Source organism: Zootoca vivipara, chromosome 5 (assembly GCF_963506605.1).
Source record: "Zootoca vivipara chromosome 5, rZooViv1.1, whole genome shotgun sequence".
Taxonomy (NCBI): Eukaryota; Metazoa; Chordata; class Lepidosauria; order Squamata; family Lacertidae; genus Zootoca; species Zootoca vivipara.
The window spans coordinates 69,858,637-69,881,561 of NC_083280.1; the positions used below are offsets into that span (position 1 = coordinate 69,858,637).

The 22,925-nt window shown below is 45.9% G+C and overlaps 1 protein-coding gene across 4 annotated transcripts in view; it reads left to right on the plus strand.

The window, feature by feature from the left end:
- Window positions 1–980: 980 nt before the first annotated feature.
- Window positions 981–22,925, plus strand: part of ADAMTS14 (ADAM metallopeptidase with thrombospondin type 1 motif 14) — a 70,638-nt gene continuing 48,693 nt past the window's right edge. For 3 of the 4 annotated variants that reach the window (XM_035137953.2, XM_035137957.2, XM_060274900.1), the window contains exons 1-4: window positions 981–1,601; window positions 4,395–4,816; window positions 20,492–20,645; window positions 22,725–22,921. In XM_035137953.2, coding sequence (XP_034993844.2) covers window positions 1,514–1,601; window positions 4,395–4,816; window positions 20,492–20,645; window positions 22,725–22,921 — 861 coding nt within the window. In that variant the 5' untranslated portion in view covers window positions 981–1,513. The remainder of the gene's footprint in view (window positions 1,602–4,394; window positions 4,817–20,491; window positions 20,646–22,724; window positions 22,922–22,925) is intronic. The other variant, XM_035137951.2, reaches the window with a different exon arrangement.

Genomic DNA, 22,925 nt, shown 5'->3' on the forward strand with positions numbered 1-22,925 from the left:
CCATTGGTCTCGTCCGCTCAATGTGCCGGATCCTGACACCCCTGACCACCACTTGAGTATTAGACATATATACATTGCTCAAAAGGCCATTAAGCTTGAAATGGCTACCAACCATTTTAGCCATGATGGGGATGTGCCCAAGGAGAATTCTAACACCAAATACTTTGCATCCTAGAGGGGGAGCAGCAATTGTGAGGAGTGATTACTTTTGACGCTACCCTATGTGGACTCATATTGGCTTTTTTAAAAAAACACCACCACCACAGGTTTGTTATATTTTAAGCCACCTGATGGATGTTTTTAGAAGCAGAAACTGCCATGAAGAAATCTTTTCCTGGGACTCAACGGTGCTTATTTCTGAGTAGTACATCATGTACATGTACAGAAACGCACTGGAGGAAACCAGAGAGACGTAGATGACTGCAACACCCTCCCTCTTGAAAGGGCTTCGGTAACTTTTGCAGGAAGTCCTAGCATCCCCAGGCTGGCAGAAACTTTGGAAGGCCCCGCCCGTTCATGAAAACGGTGACCGATCCCATTTCTGAGGGGCTGCAACCAGCTTTGCTTGTACCAAGGTAGCTTCAAACCTCCGAGGCGGCCGAACAGGGCAGGCAGGTAGGGACGTCGCCACGCCAGTCTGCTAGGAGCATAGCTGCCAAGTTATCCCTTTTTTAAAGGGATTTTCCCTTATGCTGAATAGGCTTCCTCGCGAGAAAAGGGAAAACTTGGCAGCTATGGCTAGGAGACGGGCAAGCGCGTCTCGCGCCCAGGCTGCGCGTGGCGACGTGCGCGCGTGCTGCGCCTCTCTCGGGTGCCATCGCAAAAGCCCTTGAGGCGGGGGTGGGACGACCCTCGCCGAAAGTGGGGGCGGGGTTTGGCTTCGTGGCCGGCCAATAGCAAGTGGCGCAGCGCTGGAAGCGCCACGTGCAATGGAAAGTCCTCTCTCTCTCTCTCTCCACTCTGCGAGTGCCTCCCGCGGGAGAGGAGGCGGCGGCGAGCGGGCTGTGTGCAGCCCCCTCCCCTTTGTATCCTATTCCAGCCGGCGGCCCGCCTGTCACTCAGAGGCGTCGCCGTCGTCACGGCCCTCCCCGCCCCCCCCCGGGCTCGGCTCTCCTCAGCTGGCAGCCGCCGCGGGAAGCGCCTCCTCCGCTCCGCCGGTCGCTCGCTGCGCGCCTTGTCCCGTCGCAGTGCATGGAGGGCACTCGTCCCGGGCCGGGCGCAGCGCGAAGACGGGGCCGGCTGGAGGAGGAGGACGAGCGGCGCCTGCCCTCGCTCGCCTCGCCCGCTGACAGAGCGCCCTTCTCGGGCCAGCAACAGGAGGAGGAGGCGGCAGGCAGGTAGGAGAAGGGAGAGCGCGCCAGGCTGGGAGCGCGCTGCTTCCCCTCCAGCCCCTCAGGCGACCCGAAGGAGCAACTTTTCCGTCCGCCTCGTCCTCCTCGCCACCTCCCGGCTGCTGTGTGGGGCTGGCCGGGCGCTGGAGTCCCCGGGTGGCGCGCCGGGCGAGCGTCCGCAAATGGATTACCCGCCTCTGTATGCGATGCTGTCTTGCTTGGTGCCGCTCAGCTGTTGGCTCGCCGCGGGCAGGGGAGCGAGAGCCCAAGGTAGGAAGGAGCGCGCGGAGCGGGGAAGGGCGCCAGCAATCAAAGGATAGAGAGAGGGGGGGGGAAGCTGGTCAATCTGCCCGCACCGGCTAGCGCGCCTTTGCATCTCTCTGGGCGCCTTGCTCGTGTCCCGCTGCTTGCGGGCTTCCTGGGGTAGGAGGTGGGCATCTGGTGACTGGCCTCGGTTGGAAGCAGGAGGTAGGGTCCGTGAGGCGCGCTCTCGGTCCGCGATCCAGCAGCTCTGCCCGCTCCCGGAGAGCAAGGCTCGCTGAGTTCAGGGCTTTCTGAGTAGCAAAACGTGGAAGGTCCCGCTTCCCAGTCTCTGTATCCTCGCCGGCAAGCAAGTTCCACCACTGGGCGCCGGTGGTGCTTGCTGCCGCGTTAAACGGCGACCGGGAATGAATGCAAATGCGTCTTCTCCCCAGCCTGACCGAGTGGCCCGAGAGAGATGGAAATGCTGGTTTGGTTATTGCGCGGAAGTGCAGTCCAGGGTTCTGTTTTGTTTTGTTTTTGGCCGGTCATCTGTCGTCCATCTGATCAAGTACCAAAGTGTTGCACCAAATGCTGCGAAACACGGAGGTTTCACATTTCCAGGCACCCGTTGCACTGTACCCTGCCCCTTACTATACCTTAGAAGCGGGCGGGGGGCGGGAATCCAAACAAAAACTGCTCTTTGATGTTGACTCTTAGACATTCGAGATCTCTATCGGCTAATCCTGCTTAGGACGGGATAAGAAAGGCAGATTTTGGGAGCCATTTTCAGGTGCCTCTGATTTCTCCACTCCTACGTAGCTTCTAAAGATTTTGTTTCTTCCAAAAAACAAAAAAAAAAACAAAAAAAAAAAAAAAAACAACAACCCCCAAAACACTTTAATAGAAGCAATTAAAAAAAAGGAAGGGGAGATCTAGCATTTCCCATATTAGGAGCGACATGTTTTCTTTTCAGGACAGGGAGAACTCCAATTAAAAATTCACAGCCCCCACCCCTGTTCCTTATTAAGTTGGGATGGAGCCCTGAAACAAATGGCAAGCCCTAAACACAGAATTAAACTTATCACTGTGTTTTGGCTCTATGAGTCAGGTTTTCCAAATTAGCTTTAGGCATCTTTCCTCCAAAGTCAGGTTCATGGATTTCAGCTGGACTGATGACATTTGATGGGTAGGCTGAGAATTCTTTCCATTTACCTTGCTGCCCAAGTATTTTTAAATAGGTTCCATTTCAAAACCTTTGCTGCATTTGAAGGGTGCAGAGATGGGCAGTCAGTAAGGCAAATCAGTTTGTAGGAATAGGAGTGCATCACTTGAAAGATTATTGGGTTTTTTAAGATGGCAGTGCTGATCACCTCCATAGTGCATTTTTTTTTAGCTTCGTTTTGACAATTGATGCAATAGCTAAAACAGTGGTGTTTAAACTCTGTTGAGGAATTGGAATACAGAGCTAACACATGGGATTCTTTTGCAAGCCTTGCCAAAGTATGTTACAATGCTGACACACTTTTTTAAAAAGTTCAGCGGGATTCTCTACTTTAGAGGCACAGTGTTACATGGAAACTGCACAATGAATACTTTGGATGCTTGGTCGTTAGCTGGCCATGCAAGAAGCATAAGGGCGTGTCAGTGTGAATTTCTTCTGCTGGGTTGAACATGCCCAGTTGACGCTCTGTGAGCTACAGTTTATGAGGGGGAAATCATAAAGGTTTGCAGGTGGAGGAAGAAGAGCAATAGCTTCCCACTTAACAGAACTGCCCCTCTCCAGAAATATCAACGTTTGCAGCCATCACTCTTTTGGCTTACTCTGAAATAAAAGTTTGAAGGTTTGTAGTTAAATTTAAGAACTACTAAAAAAAACTGGGTGAAGGATGGATTGAGGTAAAAAGCAAAGTGTCTTTGCAGGCCAACACAACTATGTAGTAGCCCACCCAGATATGTTGCCCTCAGCACCTGTGTCTATTCTGTTTGTGTTCCGCAGTCCCAAATGAGCACGGGGAGGGAGGGGGGAGTGCATAAAGCACTTCTGAGGAACAGATCTGAATTTCCTGAGATTCTCAGCTTTAATTTATAAAACAAGTTTCTTATAAGGGAGTGTAGTCAAACTTTGAGCAGACACGCTGAAATTAACGGACATGACAAACGTTGGCCCCTGAATTTCAGTGTGGCTACTCCTGAGTCAAACTTCGTTGGCTACAGCCCCTGTGTGTGTGTGTTACAAACACATTTCTAACTCTTTGGATTGGTGAAAACACACTTGTAAGTTTAGATTTTTTTAAAAAGTATGCCTCCGGAACTTAGGTCTGGTTTGGTAGTGGAACTGGGCAGGAGAAGACATCATTGGTAGTTCCTGGTAGTTCCTTGATTCACCCCCATGGTTAGCAAAACCGGCATAAGTTATGCGAAATACTTGAAATCCCAGAATAAATTTAAAACAATGAAATGGGTTTTGCAAAAGTGCCTTGTGTGCATTAATTTATTCGGGTGCCATAATTCGTCTGTTTTGGTTGTAGAATTTTTATGTATACATTTGTCCAGATTTCATACAGCTCTGCTTTTGTGTTGTTACTGGATGCCTTGTGTGATATTTCCTTCAGGTGGCTCACTTGGAAAGTAGTGTGACTTGCCATGGGCAAATGAATGGCTAACTGCAGGACTAAGCTCTGTGAGGCAGGAGCGACAGGCGTGCATATCTTGAGAGAGGAGCAAAGGCTTTTCAAACACACACTTACGAAAAAGGGGTTTCCCCGCCCCGCTCTGCTTTGAATGTATTGAAGTATGTCTATCTGTATTTATTTCCACTAGAGCTGCTCCTGTCTGGAAAGCTAAGTGAATATGGTGTGATTGTGCCCTTCAGTGCAGATTGCCAGGGACGGTTCCTCTCGCACGTGGTGTCTGGCTCAGTGGCAGCAAGGAGGGGCAAAGCCACCCACCCTCCCGCTCCTCCACCTCACCCAGGCCGGCGCAGGGTTGCCCGCAGCACCTCCTTTCTGAACCAGGGCGTGCCTGGGAATCGCTTGTACTACTTCAATGTTACTGTTTTTGGAAAGGAGCTGCATCTTCGCCTGAAGCCCAACCGGCGGCTGGTATCACCTGGCGCATTGACTGAGTGGCAAGAGGACTTCCGGGAGGTCTTTCGGGAACCGCTGCAACAGGACTGTGCTTTTACAGGAGGAGTCTCGGGCATGCCAGGTGCCGCAGTGGCCATCAGTAATTGTGATGGACTGGTAAGCAAAAGCGGATTGAGTCTTCTCTTCTTCTTCTTGTCCACAGGAGGGATGAATCCCTTTCTGTCTCCCGTTTCCCCAGCTGTAGGACTGTCCTTGCCTTGTTACTTAAGCCCCTCTGAGCCTTGCAAATAATTTTTTTTTGCTATGAGCGTGTATTATGGAATCCACCTCATATTTGTTACGGATATCGGTGGATAAAGTTGCCAACTTCAGAGTTCAAAAATTTCTGTTTCCTGGTTGAAGGTCTGGCAGATCAGGACAGGGGAGTACCGGCAGGTAAGTGGGTGTGAAGGGAATTCCCATTGTTCTGCTGACATCACAATGTTTTCCTTTTGATTTTCAGCAGTCTTGTGCCTTAGTGGGGCTCAGGGAAAACGCTGCTCTTCACAAAAGAACTGTTGTTCATTTTATCAGACTTCTGGCTCTTATGCAGCACAAATTATTTGCTACTAGCCAGGCTGAACTTTATTTTTGGCTGATAGGGAACCCTGCCAACTAGAGTGTATTGCAGAATGGATAGGATAGGTTCACCTGCAATTATAGATAAATCTCAGGGAACCACCTGCTGCCAGCTTTAGGTTATTTCCGTGAGCATCAGCCTAGCTGCTGTTTTAAAGAGAATGGTAGCCTGCATGAACCACTGCTGGACCAGTTGAGGCACCTGCTGGCAATGATGACTTCAGGGATTCTGTGTCGATTTTCAAACTTCCAAGTCACTTGCAGAATCCTAAATATTTAAGTCTGCCAAGGTTTCAAAGACCTGCTTGTGGGACCTTCTTCATTCAACTGCTGATCAACTGCTGACCCTGGGTACCATATCTCAAATAGTTCTTGGATCTACTCTCAGTTTCCAGTTTAGTTTGCCATGGGGCAGGGGCTGCTGCTGTTGGGAGTAAAACAGGATTCCTCAACCTCGGCCCTCCAGATGTTTTTGGCCTACAACTCCCATGATCCCTAGCTAGCAGGACCAGTGGTCAGGGAAGATGGGAATTGTAGTCTCAAAACATCTGGAGGGCCGAGGTTGAGGAAGCCTGGAATAAAACAACTCTAAAGTTCACTGACCAAACTGCGGGAGGCAGTGGAAGACAGGAGTGCCTGGCGTGCTATGGTCCATGGGGTCACGAAGAGTCGGACACGACTAAATGACTAAACAACAACAAAATTTCACTTGCACTCTCAGAGCTAGTTTCAAATGTATTCTGGAGCTTCATAAATGTATCACACAAGTGCAGAATTCTATATTTGGTACATAATTCAGCATCCTGAAAGTTTCAGCTTTTATGTTAAACGAAGTTTTTTTTAGATAACATATTGAAGTGTTTAATGGTCTCTCTGTGTGTGTACACACAGTGAATATTAGGGTTCTGTAGGCTTGCCCTGTCCCCTTCCTGGGCTACTACTATCAGGTCCACTCAATGCCTGTGCACTGAGTGGCACAGTTGAGACCAGTGGAAGCCCTAGTTTGAAGTGTCTGCATACCACAACATTGGCAGGTTTCTGTGTAAGTTTGATGCTGAACAAACAGATGCAGGCTTGGTTGAGTCACTGCCATCCTAACATTGCACGTTTAACTGAACTTCTGTTCAGGTCTTAAAGCGTACCAAGTGCACTGTGCACTGTACCATGTGGTTTTGGCAACAATATCCTATGTTAATTGAAATCTTTGTCAATAGCAACCCTATTTATGCACATTTCCAAATATATGAGAATTTTGTAGGTATTTATTGGTTAGCTGCTTCTTTGTCATCGCTGATTTCAAGTTAGACAGAAGCCTTATGTACCATACTTACTGGCAATTCAAAGGAGTGGATACAGGGGCTCGGTTTTGCATGCTAAATTTCATCTTGGATTTGAATTGGAAATTAATGTACGGTATGGTTTTTTGCCCCGCTTCTTGTAGTAAGGCTCTTCCCTGTAGGTCCTCTCTGCAGCCAGGTACTCCTTACATTTAACCATTTATTGTTATTATTTTTGTTTTCAGAGAAGGGGGGGAAATGAGACACACACCCCTCAATATTCTGCTAGTCCCAATGTGAGTTTTGTTGCATCAAAATATAACGAGCAATACCGATAAAGTGGATTATTAAGATTATTCCTATGTGCGCTAGGTGTTAGGCTATACTTGGGGATCTGATAATATCAGCCGTCCGAAAGCTGAGATGGCAAAGTTGAATGTCTCGGTGATAGAAATGCCTGTTCGTCCTAGCTATGGGGGAATTGGTGAAGCTATATTCCAATGCATGGATCAGTTTACTATGAAGAGGGTCGTGAGTTCTGGTATATACAGGTGGTGACCATTTTGCGTGGGGTTCCATTCCTGGCCTCTGTGCATGCCGGCAAAGCACACATAAATCTGCCCTGCCACCCATACACCCCACCCCGTTCTGCCCCCCAATTACGCCCCCATTCTGCCCTCTTCTCAGTCCAAACAGACCCAAATGCCAGCGGTCATGCACAAAAAAATAGGTGCCCCCTGTGTAATATTTCTGCAGGTCATTTCTATTTCTGCAGAATAATCCCAATGATTAAGCCCAAATTCAAAGGCTTTGAAGTTGGCACATCTTTACCACAGCTCTGCCCCTTGTTTTTCCACACTGCACTAGCCAAGTGTTTTAGTTACAATTTTCACCCACACAAGAGGGCAGAGACAAGACAAGTTGAAGGTAAGACTGGAGAAATGAGAAACGTAAGAAAAACTGATGTTGATGGACTCATCCATGCCTAGCAAGGATCTAGAGATACAGAATTGGTCTGCTGTGGACTTTCCTAAACCTGCCAATTAGTTTTACTCATCCTGAGCCTGCAGGGGCACGGCTTGTTTAATAAGTAAAAATACAGAGCAGTGTCTCTTTGAAGATAAAAGATCAGGTGAAAAACCCACAATAATTGCAGGATATGTAGGAATGAACACCTTCAGATGCTTTTAGCCCCTTACATCAAAATGCTTTTGTCCTTCTCAGCTGTATAATTATGAACATGGGATCCGTTTTTTCCAAAGTGGTTTAGGAAATTAGAAGTTCTAATTACCATGGAGTTGAAAACCTAAGTATTGTATCATTTTGCAAGCAGCACTACAGCTGTAGCTCATATGCCCCTCAGCCAGCTGCTTGTCATTTTCTAGGCAAGTGAGTAAGCAAACTAAGGAGATGCCCAGGAGTCTTCATCTGGCCTAAATTTCCCTTGCGGCCCCTATATTTCATTTCAGTGTCCAGATGTCTGCTGAGTTTCCCCCCCCCTGGATTTGCAGAAAGGAAAGATGGTGATTTCCTATAGCCTAAGCAAGTGGTATTTGGGGGGACGGCGTGGGGAATAGCATTCTTGTTAAATGTTTAGAATTGTAGCCATATTTTAAAGGGGGAACCAAATCAGACAATTGAGCTCAATACAAGAATTCTCCAGGGTTTGACTTCCCCATTTGTACCTCTCCCATATTCTATATATTTTGTCAGATGCAGGAAAAGTTTTTTTGTTTTGTTTTCCCAGACGTTTCCAGAAGGAGAAGTTTATTTGTGGGCAGTAATTGATCTCCTCTGAGAACTGTTTTACCCAGGCACCCCCAAACTTCGGCCCTCCAGATGTTTTGGACTTCAATTCCCATCTTCCCCAACCACTGGTCCTGTTAGCTAGGGATCGTGGGAGTTGTAGGCCAAAACATCTGGGCCACAGTTTTGGGATGCCTGGTTTTACCTGTTTTTACTTGCTTAAAACTTCTTTGTTTTGTTTTTTGTATACCTCTGTGGTGGTATTACGAAGCTTAGAGTTCATAAATATTTCTAATAAATAACAATGTTGTATCTAGACTAACAGGAGGGAGTGTAGTGACATTTAAAGTGGGGGAAGCATAAATTGTGAGCAGGAATAATATGCATTAACTGAATCAGGTACATTAACTAAATCAAGTGATTTCAGCCCCAGATTCTTAATCAACACACTACCCTAGCAATTTCATCCAGGAAGGTTTGATTGCTCTCCCATCTGCTGGTGGGAGAGAGGCTCATCAGTCCCTCACCACTGGGACGTAGACACGTATTCTGAGGAACTCACTTCTTGGGCTGTAGCCAATTTGTGAGGGATGTGGGTGGCGCTGTGGTCTAAACCACTGAGCCTCTTGGGCGTGCTGATCAGAAGGTCGGTGGTTTGAATCCCCGCTACGGGGTGAGCTCCCATTGCTCAGTTGTAGCTCCTGCCAACCTAGCAGTTCGCCAAAAAGTGCAAGTAGATAAATAGGTACCACTCCGGCGGGAAGGTAAACGCGTTTCCATGCGCTGCTCTGGTTTCGGTGTTCTGTTGCGCCAGAAGCGGCTTAGTCATGCTGGCCACATGACCCGGAAAAACTGTCTGTGGACAAAACGTCGGCTCCCTTGGCTTGTAAAGCGAGATGAGCACTGCAACCCCAGAGTTGTTCCTGACTGGACTTAACTGTCCGGGATCCTTTACCCTTTTAAAGCCAATTTGTGGTCAGCTTTGCCTTCTGTCAGCATGTAGGGCTGGTGCTGATGGAACTATTGCCAGTTCCCAATATGCCAGCCGGCCAGATTTAAGGTTTTGCTGTTAAGCATAAGGACCCCTGACCATTAGGTCCAGTCGTGACCGACTCTGGGGTTGCGCGCTCATCTCGCATTTTTGGCCGAGGGAGCCGGCGTATAGCTTCCAGGTCATGTGGCCAGCATGACAAAGCCGATTCTGGCAAACCAGAGCAGCACATGGAAACGTCGTTTACCTTCCCGCTATAGCGGTTCCTATTTATCTACTTGCATTTTGATGTGCTTTCGAACTGCTAGGTTGGCAGGAGCTGGGACCAAGCAACAGGAGCTCACCCCGTCACAGGGATTTGAACCGCCGACCTTCTGATCAGCAAGTCCTAGGCTAAGTGGTTTAGCCAACAGCGCCACCTGGGTCCATATAAACCCCTAAAAAGTTGGGGCCCAGGATATCTGAAACACCACTTTGCTCCCTATGTATCTACTTGCCCACTGTAGGTGTTTATGGGGACTATCTTATACAGTACCAGAGATTCATTCTGTAGTGATTTGGACTAGGCCCTTCACTGAAGTGCCCCCTGCTCGGTGGATCATGCTGCCCACTGCAGTTAGAGAGCTTGGCAGAGCAAGATGTAAGATGGAAATATAAGATGTTTTGTATAAAAGATTGTTTTTTTATTTTAAATTGTTAAATTTGGAAAATGGAATAAAAATTTATTTAAAAAAAATAGAGAGGCTCCAACATTGTATGCATTTTGTCTGATGCTGAAAACTTCTATTTTTACAGGCTTTCTCAGATGAGTGGGTTTATTTGCAGGCAGAGTTTGCTGCCGTTTGATAATTTTTGTTGCAAACTGCTATGGTATTTATTTTTTGCAGTGCTTAATATAAATGATCTCTCTCTGCCTGAAATTGCCTCTCTTCTTGGCTGGTGCTCTTCCAGATCTTTTAAAATCTTAGTGAAATATTAGTTGCAGCGGACTGTTTTTTTGCAGCTGAGATTCCTTGCCTTATGATCTCCAAGTAGCAGTTTTTATCAGTTTCCTCGTATTTCACTGTCAGCATTTCCTGTCCTGTTTGGCGCGTTGTCCTCTTTACCTCCTCTCCTATTGATTTATTGAGGAAACACTAGAGAGGGCAGTAATTTTATCCATGGCACAATGTGTAATGTCTGTGCCAAACTGTCTGACTTTTCATTAAACGACTGGCAAGTTTCCAGCTTGGTGGATTCCACTGTCCTGTATCGAAACAGACTATCAATGGAGATTTGAAACACCCCCGTCCATCCATTCAGTTATTTCATTCCGTAAAACCTCTCCGTTTTGTTTGGATGAGTTTATTTTAACGTTTTCCAAATGAAGCAGCCGTGTTTCTGTTACAAAATTGAGCTCATTCTGGCAATGCCTATCTTGTTGAGCGTCTTAGATAGCTGCTGCTTCAAATTATACAAATCACTGAGTTGTATTCCCAAAGTATCCTCAGTCACAGCAACTTTTCTGTGTCACATATTGGCTTAAAAAAACTTCTAAATGAGAGCCGTGTTGTTCAAATGAGAAAGATGATAGAACTGTGCTCTCTCAAGTGATAGTATCTACAGTATTTGAATGACTAAACCTCTCATTCCCTAGGCATGGACAAGGGAAACGTTGGTGTCCAAGACTACAAACATAAAGGCTTTTGATTTATTTCCTTCCCTAAGGATAGGAGGAGGGAACAAAAGATAAAAGACTGCAGTGTTGACTTTTTAATGGCCCATATGCAAAGGGCAAGTGAAAAGTGAGCTTGGACAGCCTGGAGAGCATCACAGGCTGTGCTGGTCCTTGTTGTCACCTTCTATTTTGGGATTGCATCCAAAACACACTGGCAATTGAGAACCTCCAGAAACAGACATAATCACTTCAGTGGCGTAATAGTCGGCTATGTTGAAAGTTGCGCCCTGAGATCCACTGGAATAGTGCAAGTGCTTATGAGGAGCACTTCTCAGATTGCACATGGCTTCATCGGAACTTCTAAAGAGATTTCTGACCCTAAGTGACTGCATGATTTGCTTCTGGTGTTGGTTCCATTGCAGATGGCGCTGGCGCAGAAAAGGGCTTTTGATTCCCACCCCACCCCCTTATGCTAGAGATAGGCAAACTCTCCTCAGCTTCAATTAAATCTGGCAATTTATGATCAGCATTGGCAAATGCTTGGATCTTTTTTTAAAAAAACAATCAAACTTTTGAACTTGCATGTAATTATACATACACAACTTCTTTCTGATCTATGCATGCTCTCTCGGTGTTGGTGGGGAATGGCAAAACATTGCCTAGTAAAGGCTGGGGTTTTAAAATCCACCAGGCTGCTATATACTGGCGACTTTCCCCCTCTGCATGGTTGGTTATTGTAGGTCACCTGCACCAGCAAAACTGGAAGGCACATGCCAATATTTTTACATTGATTGCCTTGTTAGGTTAACTTTTAAATCGGTTCATTGGTCTGCTGTTCATGATGCAAGGGTTTTGTTTTTCAAATAGCCAGACTTCAAGTTTTTATTTTTAAAAAATTGGAACAGCCAGGTTCCCAATTTGGCTTTCGTTAGAGATCGCAAGTGTGCCTGCACTTGTGGTGCATGCATTGTTATTTTTTTTCCTAACAAGGAAATTCCAAGCCAAACTGATTGCTCAAATCACAAATTAGGAGATAGGGTATTGTTATTTTTAACTGCATACTCAAAGCTGAACTCTGTTTCAGAAATCAACAAATGCTGAGGATGCTTCTGAATTTTTCATCCAAATATCCTCCGGGATTTTCTGAGTCACCCAGTCTTGCTTCTAAGGAAAAACCTGCACACTTGGAATTTCCACTTTTTCCTTGAATGAATGAATGAATGAATGTGTATTTCGAACATGGTAGGGTGCTTGTGCAGTATGTGACAGCTTTTAGTTCCTTGGGTTTCTTTGTGTTCCCCTTGTAATACTTAACTGATGCACAGTGCTTTTTATCGATCTTTATGTGATTGTATGTATAATTGCTCCAAGATTCTTTTTGTGTGGTGTTTTTACCATTGCGCAGAAGTTTGTGTATGCACCAGTGGAAAACCACACAATTATATATTTTTGAGGCAATCATACAATTTATTGTTTTGCAATGTTTCATTGAAGTATATGTGCACTGTGGTGACAGGGGACTGTGCTAACAAGGTGAAGCAAGTGAAATTCCAGAATTCGTTTTAGAAGTTCTCTTAGCTATACTGAAATTCAGGTGGAAGGAAAGAGGAGAAACAGAATTGGGGAAAAATCTTCTCCTCCCTAACCAACTTTAGTGACAGCCCTTAAATTCAGAGGAAAGTAGACCACGGAGGCACAAAAACGGGCACATGAGGATAATGTTCGTGATTTATGAGCAGAAAACTATTTTCTGGGGCAAGGGGAACTTGTGTTCAAAACTGGATATTTTTGAACTCTGGTAGCATTGTTACTGGAGTGTCCTGCGATCCTGATCACTGCATCTTCTTAACCTCTGATGAAAGCCTCTGAAATGGCAATTTATCATTTGATCATCTTATGTCATGGGCAGGTATCTAGGGAGGCTATGATTCTATGTCATGGAGGCTTTAGTTGAGATTCCTGCATTGCAGAGTAGATGACCCTTGGAGTCCCTTCCCACTCTATGGTTCTATTATTTTGGTATTCATCACAGTCAGCACTCTTTTGTTTTCCACCATAGTTTGTTTTCTGCCAAATGCTACCTTGTTTATCTAGCTGTACATAAGTTGCATAAGTTATGTGACTATTTACATTCCCTATATAACATTTAGTGTGAAGAAAATGGCAAAACAACAACAACCATAATTATGTATCATATGCAGACCTAAAAACAACAGCAGCTACATAAATGAATACAGATTTTATTCACTGGACTGATTTTCTTTCCTGACTGCAGAGAAGCGTGTGAACTGCAACAATCTCTGCTTACTTTCCCATTTTTGTTGGAATTCTGACATCCCTTGTCATGGGAGGATGGAAATAAGAACTGGGAGGGGACCATGGCTTGGTGCCAGAATGCATGTTTTGTACGCAAAAGATCTCAAGTTCAATCCCTAGGATTTCCAGGTGGAGTTGAGAAAGACCCAGACAGTGTAGAGACAAACCATTAGTCTTACTCTGTATGGCAACATCCTACGTACCTAACTCGCTGAATTCCTGGTGTTGGATCGAGCTTGGAGAAACACTCTGAAGGAATACTGTTGAGTCCCCCGGCCTCGTTTCTTCTTGTTTTCATTTGTGCACAAGCTGGCAAAACATACAAATAAAGCTAGCGTTCTTTAAAATGGGCATACTTACAAAATGTTAAGTGCCCAACTTCCCTGGCAGGAATTGAATGGGCTGCTCTGAGGTCTTTTTGCTTTTTTAGAATACTCTCATTGTAAGTGAAAAGTGCACACCAGTCATTATTCCATTTACAGTGTAATGGGAACTTGTTGGAGTTTGATTAATGAATGGGGATAGGAGGTTGCAGTTAACTTCCCCAAGGCCCTTGACAAACATTGCTGTGTCTGCAGCTGGTACAGATGTTTCTTAATAACGGCCTTACACAATGTTCAGTATGTGTGGCTGTTTTAACTCAATCCTATTCACTCTTGGAATGTGCCAAAATAGGGACTCTGGTTTTCAGGAACACTTTTTGCAATGAAGAGTGTAGAAATGCTCACCAATTTTGCAAGATTTTGCAAGACTCTCCTATCAGGAATGGCAGGACAGTGGCAAAGATCCACTGCAGTGTGGAAGGTTGAAAAGCATTGGCCTCATTTCCTTGTTTGGTTTCCTAGCCCTGTGACATCTCACTTCCCACGTGAGTCCTGATCGGTTGGAATTGGTTAAGAAGGAAATGTCCCACGATTTGCTGCTGCTGTGGTGTCAAAGAGGGAGAATGCAATGTGTTGGAGGAGGCTGGGGAATATTTCCATAATATAAAACATACTGAAGCTGCTGAAAGATCATTCAATGAACACGTAGGAAAAGCAGTACATTGTACACTGTCTTTTGTTGGCCCTGGGGGTGCCAATTCTTGAAATAAATAAAAACACGCTGGTTCCTGGGGAGGGTCAGGAGATAAGGCCAGCATTTGTGTGTTCGTGTATCTGGATAGGAATCCTTACCACAAAAACTGTTTCCACCTAAAGTTGACCTGCCCACATTCTATGATTGGAGACGATGTTTCCTTGGCAGTGTCACACTGACCTGTGTGATTCAGCATGTGTTTATGCAGAACTGGATCCAACTTGAAAATGAAAGCCTGCATTAAAATTAAGTTCTGCCTAGTTGTTTGGATGGATTAATGAGGCACAGAGTGTGAAAGTTATGTAAAGTAGGGTAGTAATGGAAGCTGTCTAAGATGCAAACTTCAGGAAGTAGAGTTTCCTTCCCTTATGCCTATGGACTAATAAAAACACTTGTAATTCAGTGGATGAAACTGTGGGTGTGGGGTGTGGGGTGGATTATCGAGCGTGTAATCCCAAATAACAAAGACTAACTGTGCTTAATTTTTGGTCGTACTGGGTGGAATTCAATGTGGTGCTAAGGAGGTTGTTCCTACATTGCAAGCATTTCTTCTCCCTCCACACATTGTTCTGGAGGTGGGGGTTTCCCACATGCAGGGCCGGTGCTAGGGCTTTTTGCGCCCTAGGTAAAATCACCTCCTGGCGCCCCTGCGTCCCCTCCATAGGCTGGAGGAGCGCAAGCCCAAAGGAGAGCTCAGCACCCTCCCGCCTATGGAGGGCATGCTGTGAGTTCTTAAGCGGCGGCGGCGGCAGCAGCGCCCATAGCTGAAGGCTTCAGCTACAGGTGCTGCCGCCGCTGCTCGCTCGTTGCAGCCGCTGAGGAGCTCACAGTGTCCCCTCCATAGGCGGGAGGGCGCTGAGCTCTCCTTTTGGCTCGCGCTCCATAGGACCTCCATAGGCGGGAGGAGTGCGAGCGCGCGTCGTGGGAGGGCGGCGGTGGCGCGGGGGTTTTGCGCCCCCTCCATTTACGCGCTCTAGGCAACTGCCTAGTTCACCTAAATGGACCCACCGGCCCTGCCCACATGCCCCTAGAGTGGATTTTTTTTGGGGGGATGCACAAGGGGGAAAGCCCTGTTGTGTTAGCAGGGGATCCCTCATGCTGGTTTCTGCTAGTAGAACAGGGTAGTTGAATACAGCTCAGTGTATTCAAAATAAGACATACCCTGTCTTGAACGAGAGGCGGAAGATATTTACTTCCATCTGCTGGCCATGCAGATGCTGGATATTTGGTAAGCCAGAGAATAAGGTATGGTTGCCCTGGGCGCAAAATTGCTAGGGGCACAAAATTTCAACACCCGGTGCTTCCTCAGTTCAGCTACATGCTTCCGTCGCTGGGGGTCCATTGAAAATGGCTCTCCATGCGAACCAGGAAGTGACCTCTCCATACAACAGAACAACTCCTGCTTATCTCTGCGGCTGCGATCTCCTGGGTGACGTGGACATTGTTAGGCAGTTGAATGCACATGCGTACCTCCCACCCACCCACTTTGCGCAACCCCAGGCACTAGAAACCCATGCTACACCACTGCCCCCACCCTCCCTGATAGGGAGACCCATCAGACATGCAGTTTTGCACCACATGCTGCTTCTGAACATTTAGACTGGCTTTGACTTCATGTGTGTACACAGAACGCTTCAGGGTTTTTATTTTACTGAGTAATGTTGAGCAAACCCGCATCAGCCTAGAGGCTTGTGTCCAGTCATACGCTCATCATCTCCAAGCCAACTAAAATGTTTGAGACCCAACTTTACCAAGATAGCTGGCAGGGAGGTGCAGAGGTTGGCAGGGTCTGCTGAAGCATTGCCTACTAGCCTCCCATGCTGGGGGCTGCCAGGAGCTTCTGCCAAGCCAGTCTCTATTTGGCTTGGGGCTGGCTCCCAACTCCAAAGCTGCTCAGCTGATGAGATTCCAGTGGAGAAACGTGCTTGGCTGAAAAGGCTGGTGCCAGGACCATTGGGAGAAGAGAAAATAAGGGGATTAGGCTCCTGTATGGGATCGTTTTGGGACATTTCACAGCCATGTCTGCACCTTTAGCCCTCTTCCAAAAAGGAGGGAGAAATATGACAATAGGAGAACTTTTAAACCCCACCCCCCAATTTGCTGCTGTTGCTTGTCTTCTGAAGAAGCTCTGTTATGTTGACAGTGTGGTGACTTCTTAGGCTTTTTCCCTTTGCCATTGACATATGCAGTAGAAGAAGCTATTGACCAGGGTTTCCCAAACTTGGGTTGGCAGCTGTTTTTGGACTACAATTCCCATCATCCTGGACCACTGGTCCTGCTAGCTAGGGATGATGGGAGTTGTAGTCCAACAGCAGCTGGAGACCCAAGTTTGGGACACTCCACTATAGACACTATAGACCAGGCATCCCCAAACTGCGGCCCTCCAGATGTTTTGGACTACAATTCCCATCTCCTCAACACTCCCATTCATTCTTGCAGATACATAATTTTTAAAAAGTTTGCATGTACTTTTGTTTCTCAGGGTGGCTTGAACAGTGGGGTCAGAGCGAGCCCTTTCCCTGGAAGTAATTATTATTCCTAGCCCAGGAGAGGGGAGTGCAAGTGAGGCAAGTCTTCACAAGAACACTTTGGTGATTACAAAGGTTAGAGGTTTTAAGTGTGTGTGTGTGTATGTGTTGTTTTCTAAAAGTGTGATTCTAGGTTCTGGACCAACATTGTGTTGGTCCACTCATTAGCAGAGGCCCTGTGCCACCTGCAGTTCGGTGACCTTAATCTGTTCAAAGGCAGCGTTATAACATGGAAAATTAGATTGCTCAGTAGGGAGCAGATCATTAGAATCAATTGTCTAGACTGTTTTTTTAGTCATCCCAGGAAGCTGACAAGTGTGTAACGTGCAACCTGCGCTCTGCATTCCATGTAAAGGTCATAAGAAAGGGTTGCTTGATCCTTTCTTGCAGAAATGCGAAGGAGCAGGCAATGTCGAGGCAACAAATCACATGCACACTCACTTGGGCTTAAATCCCATTGAGATCAGCAAGGAACTTACTTCCATGTAAGCAAGTGTGGGATCAAACTGCATCAGGTTCTAGAAAGTGTTCAACCAGATCAGTACACTGCTGGCTGTCCTTATGCTCCTTTTACTTGGAAGTCATTTGTACTAGCCAATGAAGGCAGTGTCCAGGTGTAGTAAGGAAAACCCAGAAAGAGCCATGTTGAGGCCAAGGCCCAACTGGTCCATCATTCTATTCTCACAGTGGCCAACCAGATGCCTCTGGAAAGTCTACAAACAGGGCATGAGGGTAATGGCAACTCTCCCTATTTGTGATGCCCAGCAGCCAGTGTTCAGGGGTGTGCTGCCTTGGGCAGTGGAGGTGGAACATAACCACCATGGTTAGTAGCCATTGGTAAAGGTAAAGGGACCCCTGACCATTAGGTCCAGTCGTGACCGACTCTGGGGTTGCGCGCTCATCTCGCATTATTGGCCAAGGGAGCCGGCGTATAGCTTCCAGGTCACGTGGCCAGCATGACAAAGCCGCTTCTGGCAAACCAGAGCAGCACACGGAAACGCCGTTTACCTTCCCGCTGTAGCGGTTCCTATTTATCTACTTGCATTTTGACGTGCTTTCGAACTGCTAGGTTGTCAGGAGCTGGGACCAAGCAACGGGAGCTCACCCCGTCACAGGGATTCGAACCGCCGACCTTCTGATCAGCAAGCCCTAGGCTCAGTGGTTTAACCACAGCGCCACCTGGGTCACCTAATAGCCATTGGTAGTCTTACCTAATTTGTCTATTCCTCTTTTGTGGCCATCTTGTGAAACCAGCTTCCTGTAGTTTAAGCATGTTTTGTCTCCTGATTCTTCCCGTGTTCATGGATGTCCTGTGAAGGTCCTAAAAGAGATCAAGGGAGATCTGGTCCCTCCCTTCTAGGGTGCACTCCTTTTTGATTTGCAAGCAGTGAAGGGAGGGGGAGATCTAGGGTTGCCATATTTTGAAGAGCAAAAAAGAGGATGCTATGACGACTCTTACTTTAAATACCCCTACTATATGTAGGCTATAGAAGCTTTGATATATTGTTGAGGGGGGCATAGCTGCCAAGTTATCCCTTTTTTAAGGGAAATTCCCTTATGCTGAATAGGCTTCCTCGTGAGAAAAGGGAAAACTTGGCAGCTATGGAGGGGGGTGGGGCAGGAGAAGAGAAGAGGAAAGCAAGTCTTCAACCACCAGTTATGCCTATGTCTCATCCAGAAAGTATAGCCAGAGCTGTTTTGGCAAGTTTAAAAAATCCACCCAGACAGAAATTTCACCCCTGAAAAAGAGGACGTGTCCTGGAAAAAGGAGACATGGCAACCCTGATCCTGGAGCTCTTCCTTGTCCCCACTTACTGCAGTCTGAAGCTCTAGTGCTGCTTTGGATGGGTAAACAATATTGAAAGGCAGGGAGGTTTGGGAGGTGGTGGTAGGTGAAATATTGAGCTCTTTCATTGATGCTAGCACAGTATAGAAACCAGTTTGCACATGTCTATAACTGTAAAAAACAGAAGAAGGGAAACTGATGGTCATATAAGGCATTCTGAGCTCACCCTAGCTGCAGTACACTTGTGGTACCAATATTCCTTCTTGTGTGTGTAGTCTAGACCAACTTTTGCCAACCTGTTACCAGGCTGGCTGGGGCTGGTGCAAGCTGCAGCCAAAACATCTGGAAGGTGGCAGATGGGTGAAGGCTGGTTTAATATAATTACATTCCACCTGTACTACATAAACCTCCACTGCCCAGCTGTTTACCCCAGGCAAAGCTTGCTGAGTATTTAATATTCACGTAAGTGATTTTACAGCACATTCCTATGAACTGCTGCCTGCTTGATAGGCAAAATTAGTTTATTGCTGCGCAGTCAGTGTGAGAGCACTGCAGCAACTCTTCCAACTCTCTGGCAGTGCAGGTAAATCAACCATTGTTCTCAGGCCTTATTTCCCAGTGTGGACAGACTGGCATGTATTGACATCTCTGCGGCAATGAATTAAGCCGGGACCAGAGGCCACCAAATATGGTAACGTGGCCAATGTTAGTTTCGAATTCCCAAAGCGTTTGTTGGCTTAATAGGGACAAAAATGTTTCTTAAAAAAATAGTCTGGATTGTTGCAGAACTTCAAAGGATACCGCTGATGTGTGTTACAAAAGAGCTTTTTCATAGCCAACAGATGAAGAAAAAAGTGGATGGTGATTAGGGAAAGTCAGTGACTGCTAGGTCAATATTAACATCCTTGCCAAAATCTGTCAGTCTGCAGTGTGTGATTTTATTTCCTTTTGATTGTCCAAAGCCTTAATCAGGTGGAGTTTCAGAACAAAACTGATGGGCAGCCTCAATGCAGATTTATTGGAAGCACAAGACTTATTTCAGAGTAAAGACTTCTGGTATCGCAAGGATTTTGTGCAGTGACTCCTCGGGTTGGGGGTATTCATCATTGTGATGCTCTGCATTTCTAAGGCAGATTCTTCCTAAAGCATTCAAAATGTAGCATGTGAACTGAAATCAGAACTGTGATTAACCAAAGCATTTGAAAACGGAGGAATTGACAGGGGCTCTCTGCCAAGTTGCACGTTAAGAAGACTAGTTGGAAAGAGTATAGAGGATCCAGCAAAATTTGTAATGGCACAAATGAGGAAAGTTCACACAATCACCAGGAGTTATTAATACCACCAGAACTACTGTTGTTATTAATGTCACTCTAGAGTGCATAATAGCACCTTTGATGGCACATATTGGTATATTGAAATGATGTTTATGTTACCAGCTACGCCCCACATGCCATTTCTACTATTCTGGATATTTGCTTGCAGAATGCAACAGAAATTCACTGCTGTCTTGGCATGTGATTTGTTTTCTTTTTGTCTCTAGTGGAAATATGCACAAATGCCCAGTGCTATAGTGTTTAATACAGCGAGAAAACCACAACACTGCTATTCCTTTATCAGCAAGAGAAACAAATAGACTCTTAGTGGTGTCCAGCCTTGCAAATAGTATAAATTGCATGATCACTGAAGTCCTGCATTTTTGCCCCAAAGGTTGGGAGGTTCCAGGATTTGTTAATAATACTGCTGAATACATAGGGGCCAAACATGGCTTCCATACTGACATCACCAATACACGCTTCCTTATTTTTCTTTTGCCATTTCCTTCCATGGCTCTTCAGGCAGGCCTGATTCGTACAGACAGCGGCGAGTTTTTTATTGAGCCCTTGGAGCGAGGACAGTGGGAGAAAGAAAAGAATGGGAGAGCTCATGTGGTCTACCGTAGGTCTACCGTCAAACAGAGAGCAGAAGCATACAAGGACCATCATAATGAAGGTAAGTCTTCCTGTTGAGATAGATGCACTTTTCCGGGATCGTGTTCATGGCTCCCACACATCCATTTCCAGATAGATTTGACATGGAGGCACTCTCTGCTGCTGTAACAGAAAAAAACAGGACAGAAAAAAACATTTTGCCTGAAGAGGGATTCTTGGCAAGGTGCTGCAGTGGTGTTTGAAGTGTTGTCCATTCCCCCCCCCCCCCACAACTACTCCACAGGAAGCAGAGCTGGAATCCTGCTTGCTTGCAAATAAAAACCTAGTGCTCATTAGCTTGATTTTATCCCTTCCTGGGAAAACACACACTCTCTCTTTCTTCTATGGAGATTCTGTTTCTCCCTCTTAAACCTTCCAGATGCCTTGGGAGACCCAGAAAGGCAACCACTAACTCTATGTTCATATTATCTGCTCTTTTGCTTTGCATATTTTCTGTTTTTTTGTGGGTTGCGAATCGTAGCTCATATACAGTGGAACTTCGTTTTTTGAACGTAATCCATTCTGGAAGTCCGCTCGACTTTCGAAACATTCGAAAACCATGGGTCAAAGGGCGGCCTGCAAATTTGCAGAGAAAATTGGGGGGGAAATACAGTGGTACCTCAGTGGAAGCTGTTCGACTTCCGAGGCATGTTTGAAAATGGAAACATTTACTTCTGGGTTTTCGGCATTTGGCTTCCGAAATGTTCAGCAGCCAAGATGTTCGAAAACCGAGGTTTGACTGTACTGCTGTCGATGGATTTTTTAATGATTATAGTCTTGTTTATTTATTGAGGATTTCTATTTTTAACTTTTTTATTGTATGCCGCCTAGATGCTATTTTTGTATTGGGGGGATGAATGAATCAATCAATCTACATGCTTTCATATAGAAAGCAAAAAAGGCATAGCTTCTTCTCCTTTTAAGAGCTTCAGAGCATGACATCTTTGAGCAGATACAGTTTTCCTCAGGACTGACACACTGTGATGGGAGAAGCCTCCTTCTTTCCTGGAGGACAAAGAGAAACACAGATTGCCTTTGTCAGTCACCAAGAAGTTGTTGCACATATAGTTGTTGCACAAGAGATTTATTTTTGTGTGTGACAAAAATGATCCAGAATCCTGCAACCATAAAATCCCAACATATGCAACTCGTATTCTTAAGCACTCCCTCTGGGTGGAGAGAGGTCTACTGAAAGTACTGGTCTAGCGTTCTTTTGCATGAGAGAATGCTGGAGATTTACCGTACTTTTTCTAATAACTGGTTTTTATTTACAAATATGCGAGCAGAGCATAGTAAAAGCTGACAGCTCAACTGCTAGTCCTGCCCCAGGCACCCCAACCAGCAGCATGGACCCCTGTGCCCCTTCCATCTGCTGTACCCAAACTCAAAGGTCTTTCCACTTCTTTCTGTGTCCAGATTCAGAATGCAAAACTGTTGTTAGCTGTTTCTCTGCCCTTTTGAAACTGACTTGAATTTTGTAAGCTAAGGCCATCAAGGCACATAAATTCCAGTATACATGGCAGGGCAATACCTATTCTTAGGCCAACCAAAATGTCACAAAATAGTGTTCAAGATTTGACATTTTGGTTGACCTAATACAGGCATCCCCAAACTTCAGCCCACCAGATGTTTTGGACTGCAATTCCCATCATCCCCAACCACTGGTCCTGTTAGCTAGGGATCATGGGAGTTGTAGGCCAAAACATCTGGAGGGCCGCAGTTTGGGGATGCCTGACCTAATAAATAGTCTGGCCCTACTGTGTATTTTGGGTTTTATTCTTACGGGCCAGCATGGCTACCTTTTTCCTGTTTAAGGAGCATTCAGGCTTTCTTGTCCAATCCTTGGTCCACAACAGGCAATACTTTAGACACAGATTATAGTGATAGCTCGACTCACAGCAATTAAGATGGTCCAAACACTACTGCATATATGTTTCAGTGTGAAGATAACTTGCATGCTTTGGCTTGTGGTGTATGTGTTTCAAGGTTTTTTTTTTTTTGCAGAATAATAAATTTTAGACACCAGAATAACTACTGAAATTCCATAATTGTGCCAGCGATAGCTTTTCAACCCCTTTATCTTTGCTCTTAACTTTTCTAGTTCCAGGCTTTAGCCTAGGTCAGCTCCCAAACACACTGAACCTAATTGAAGAGCAGGTTGGCGAAGCAGATCGGAAGAGGCGCCACGCCAAGAAAGACGACTACAACATAGAGATTCTGCTGGCCGTGGACGATTCTGTCGTGCGATTCCATGGGAAGGAACATGTCCAGAATTACGTCCTCACCCTCATGAACATAGTGA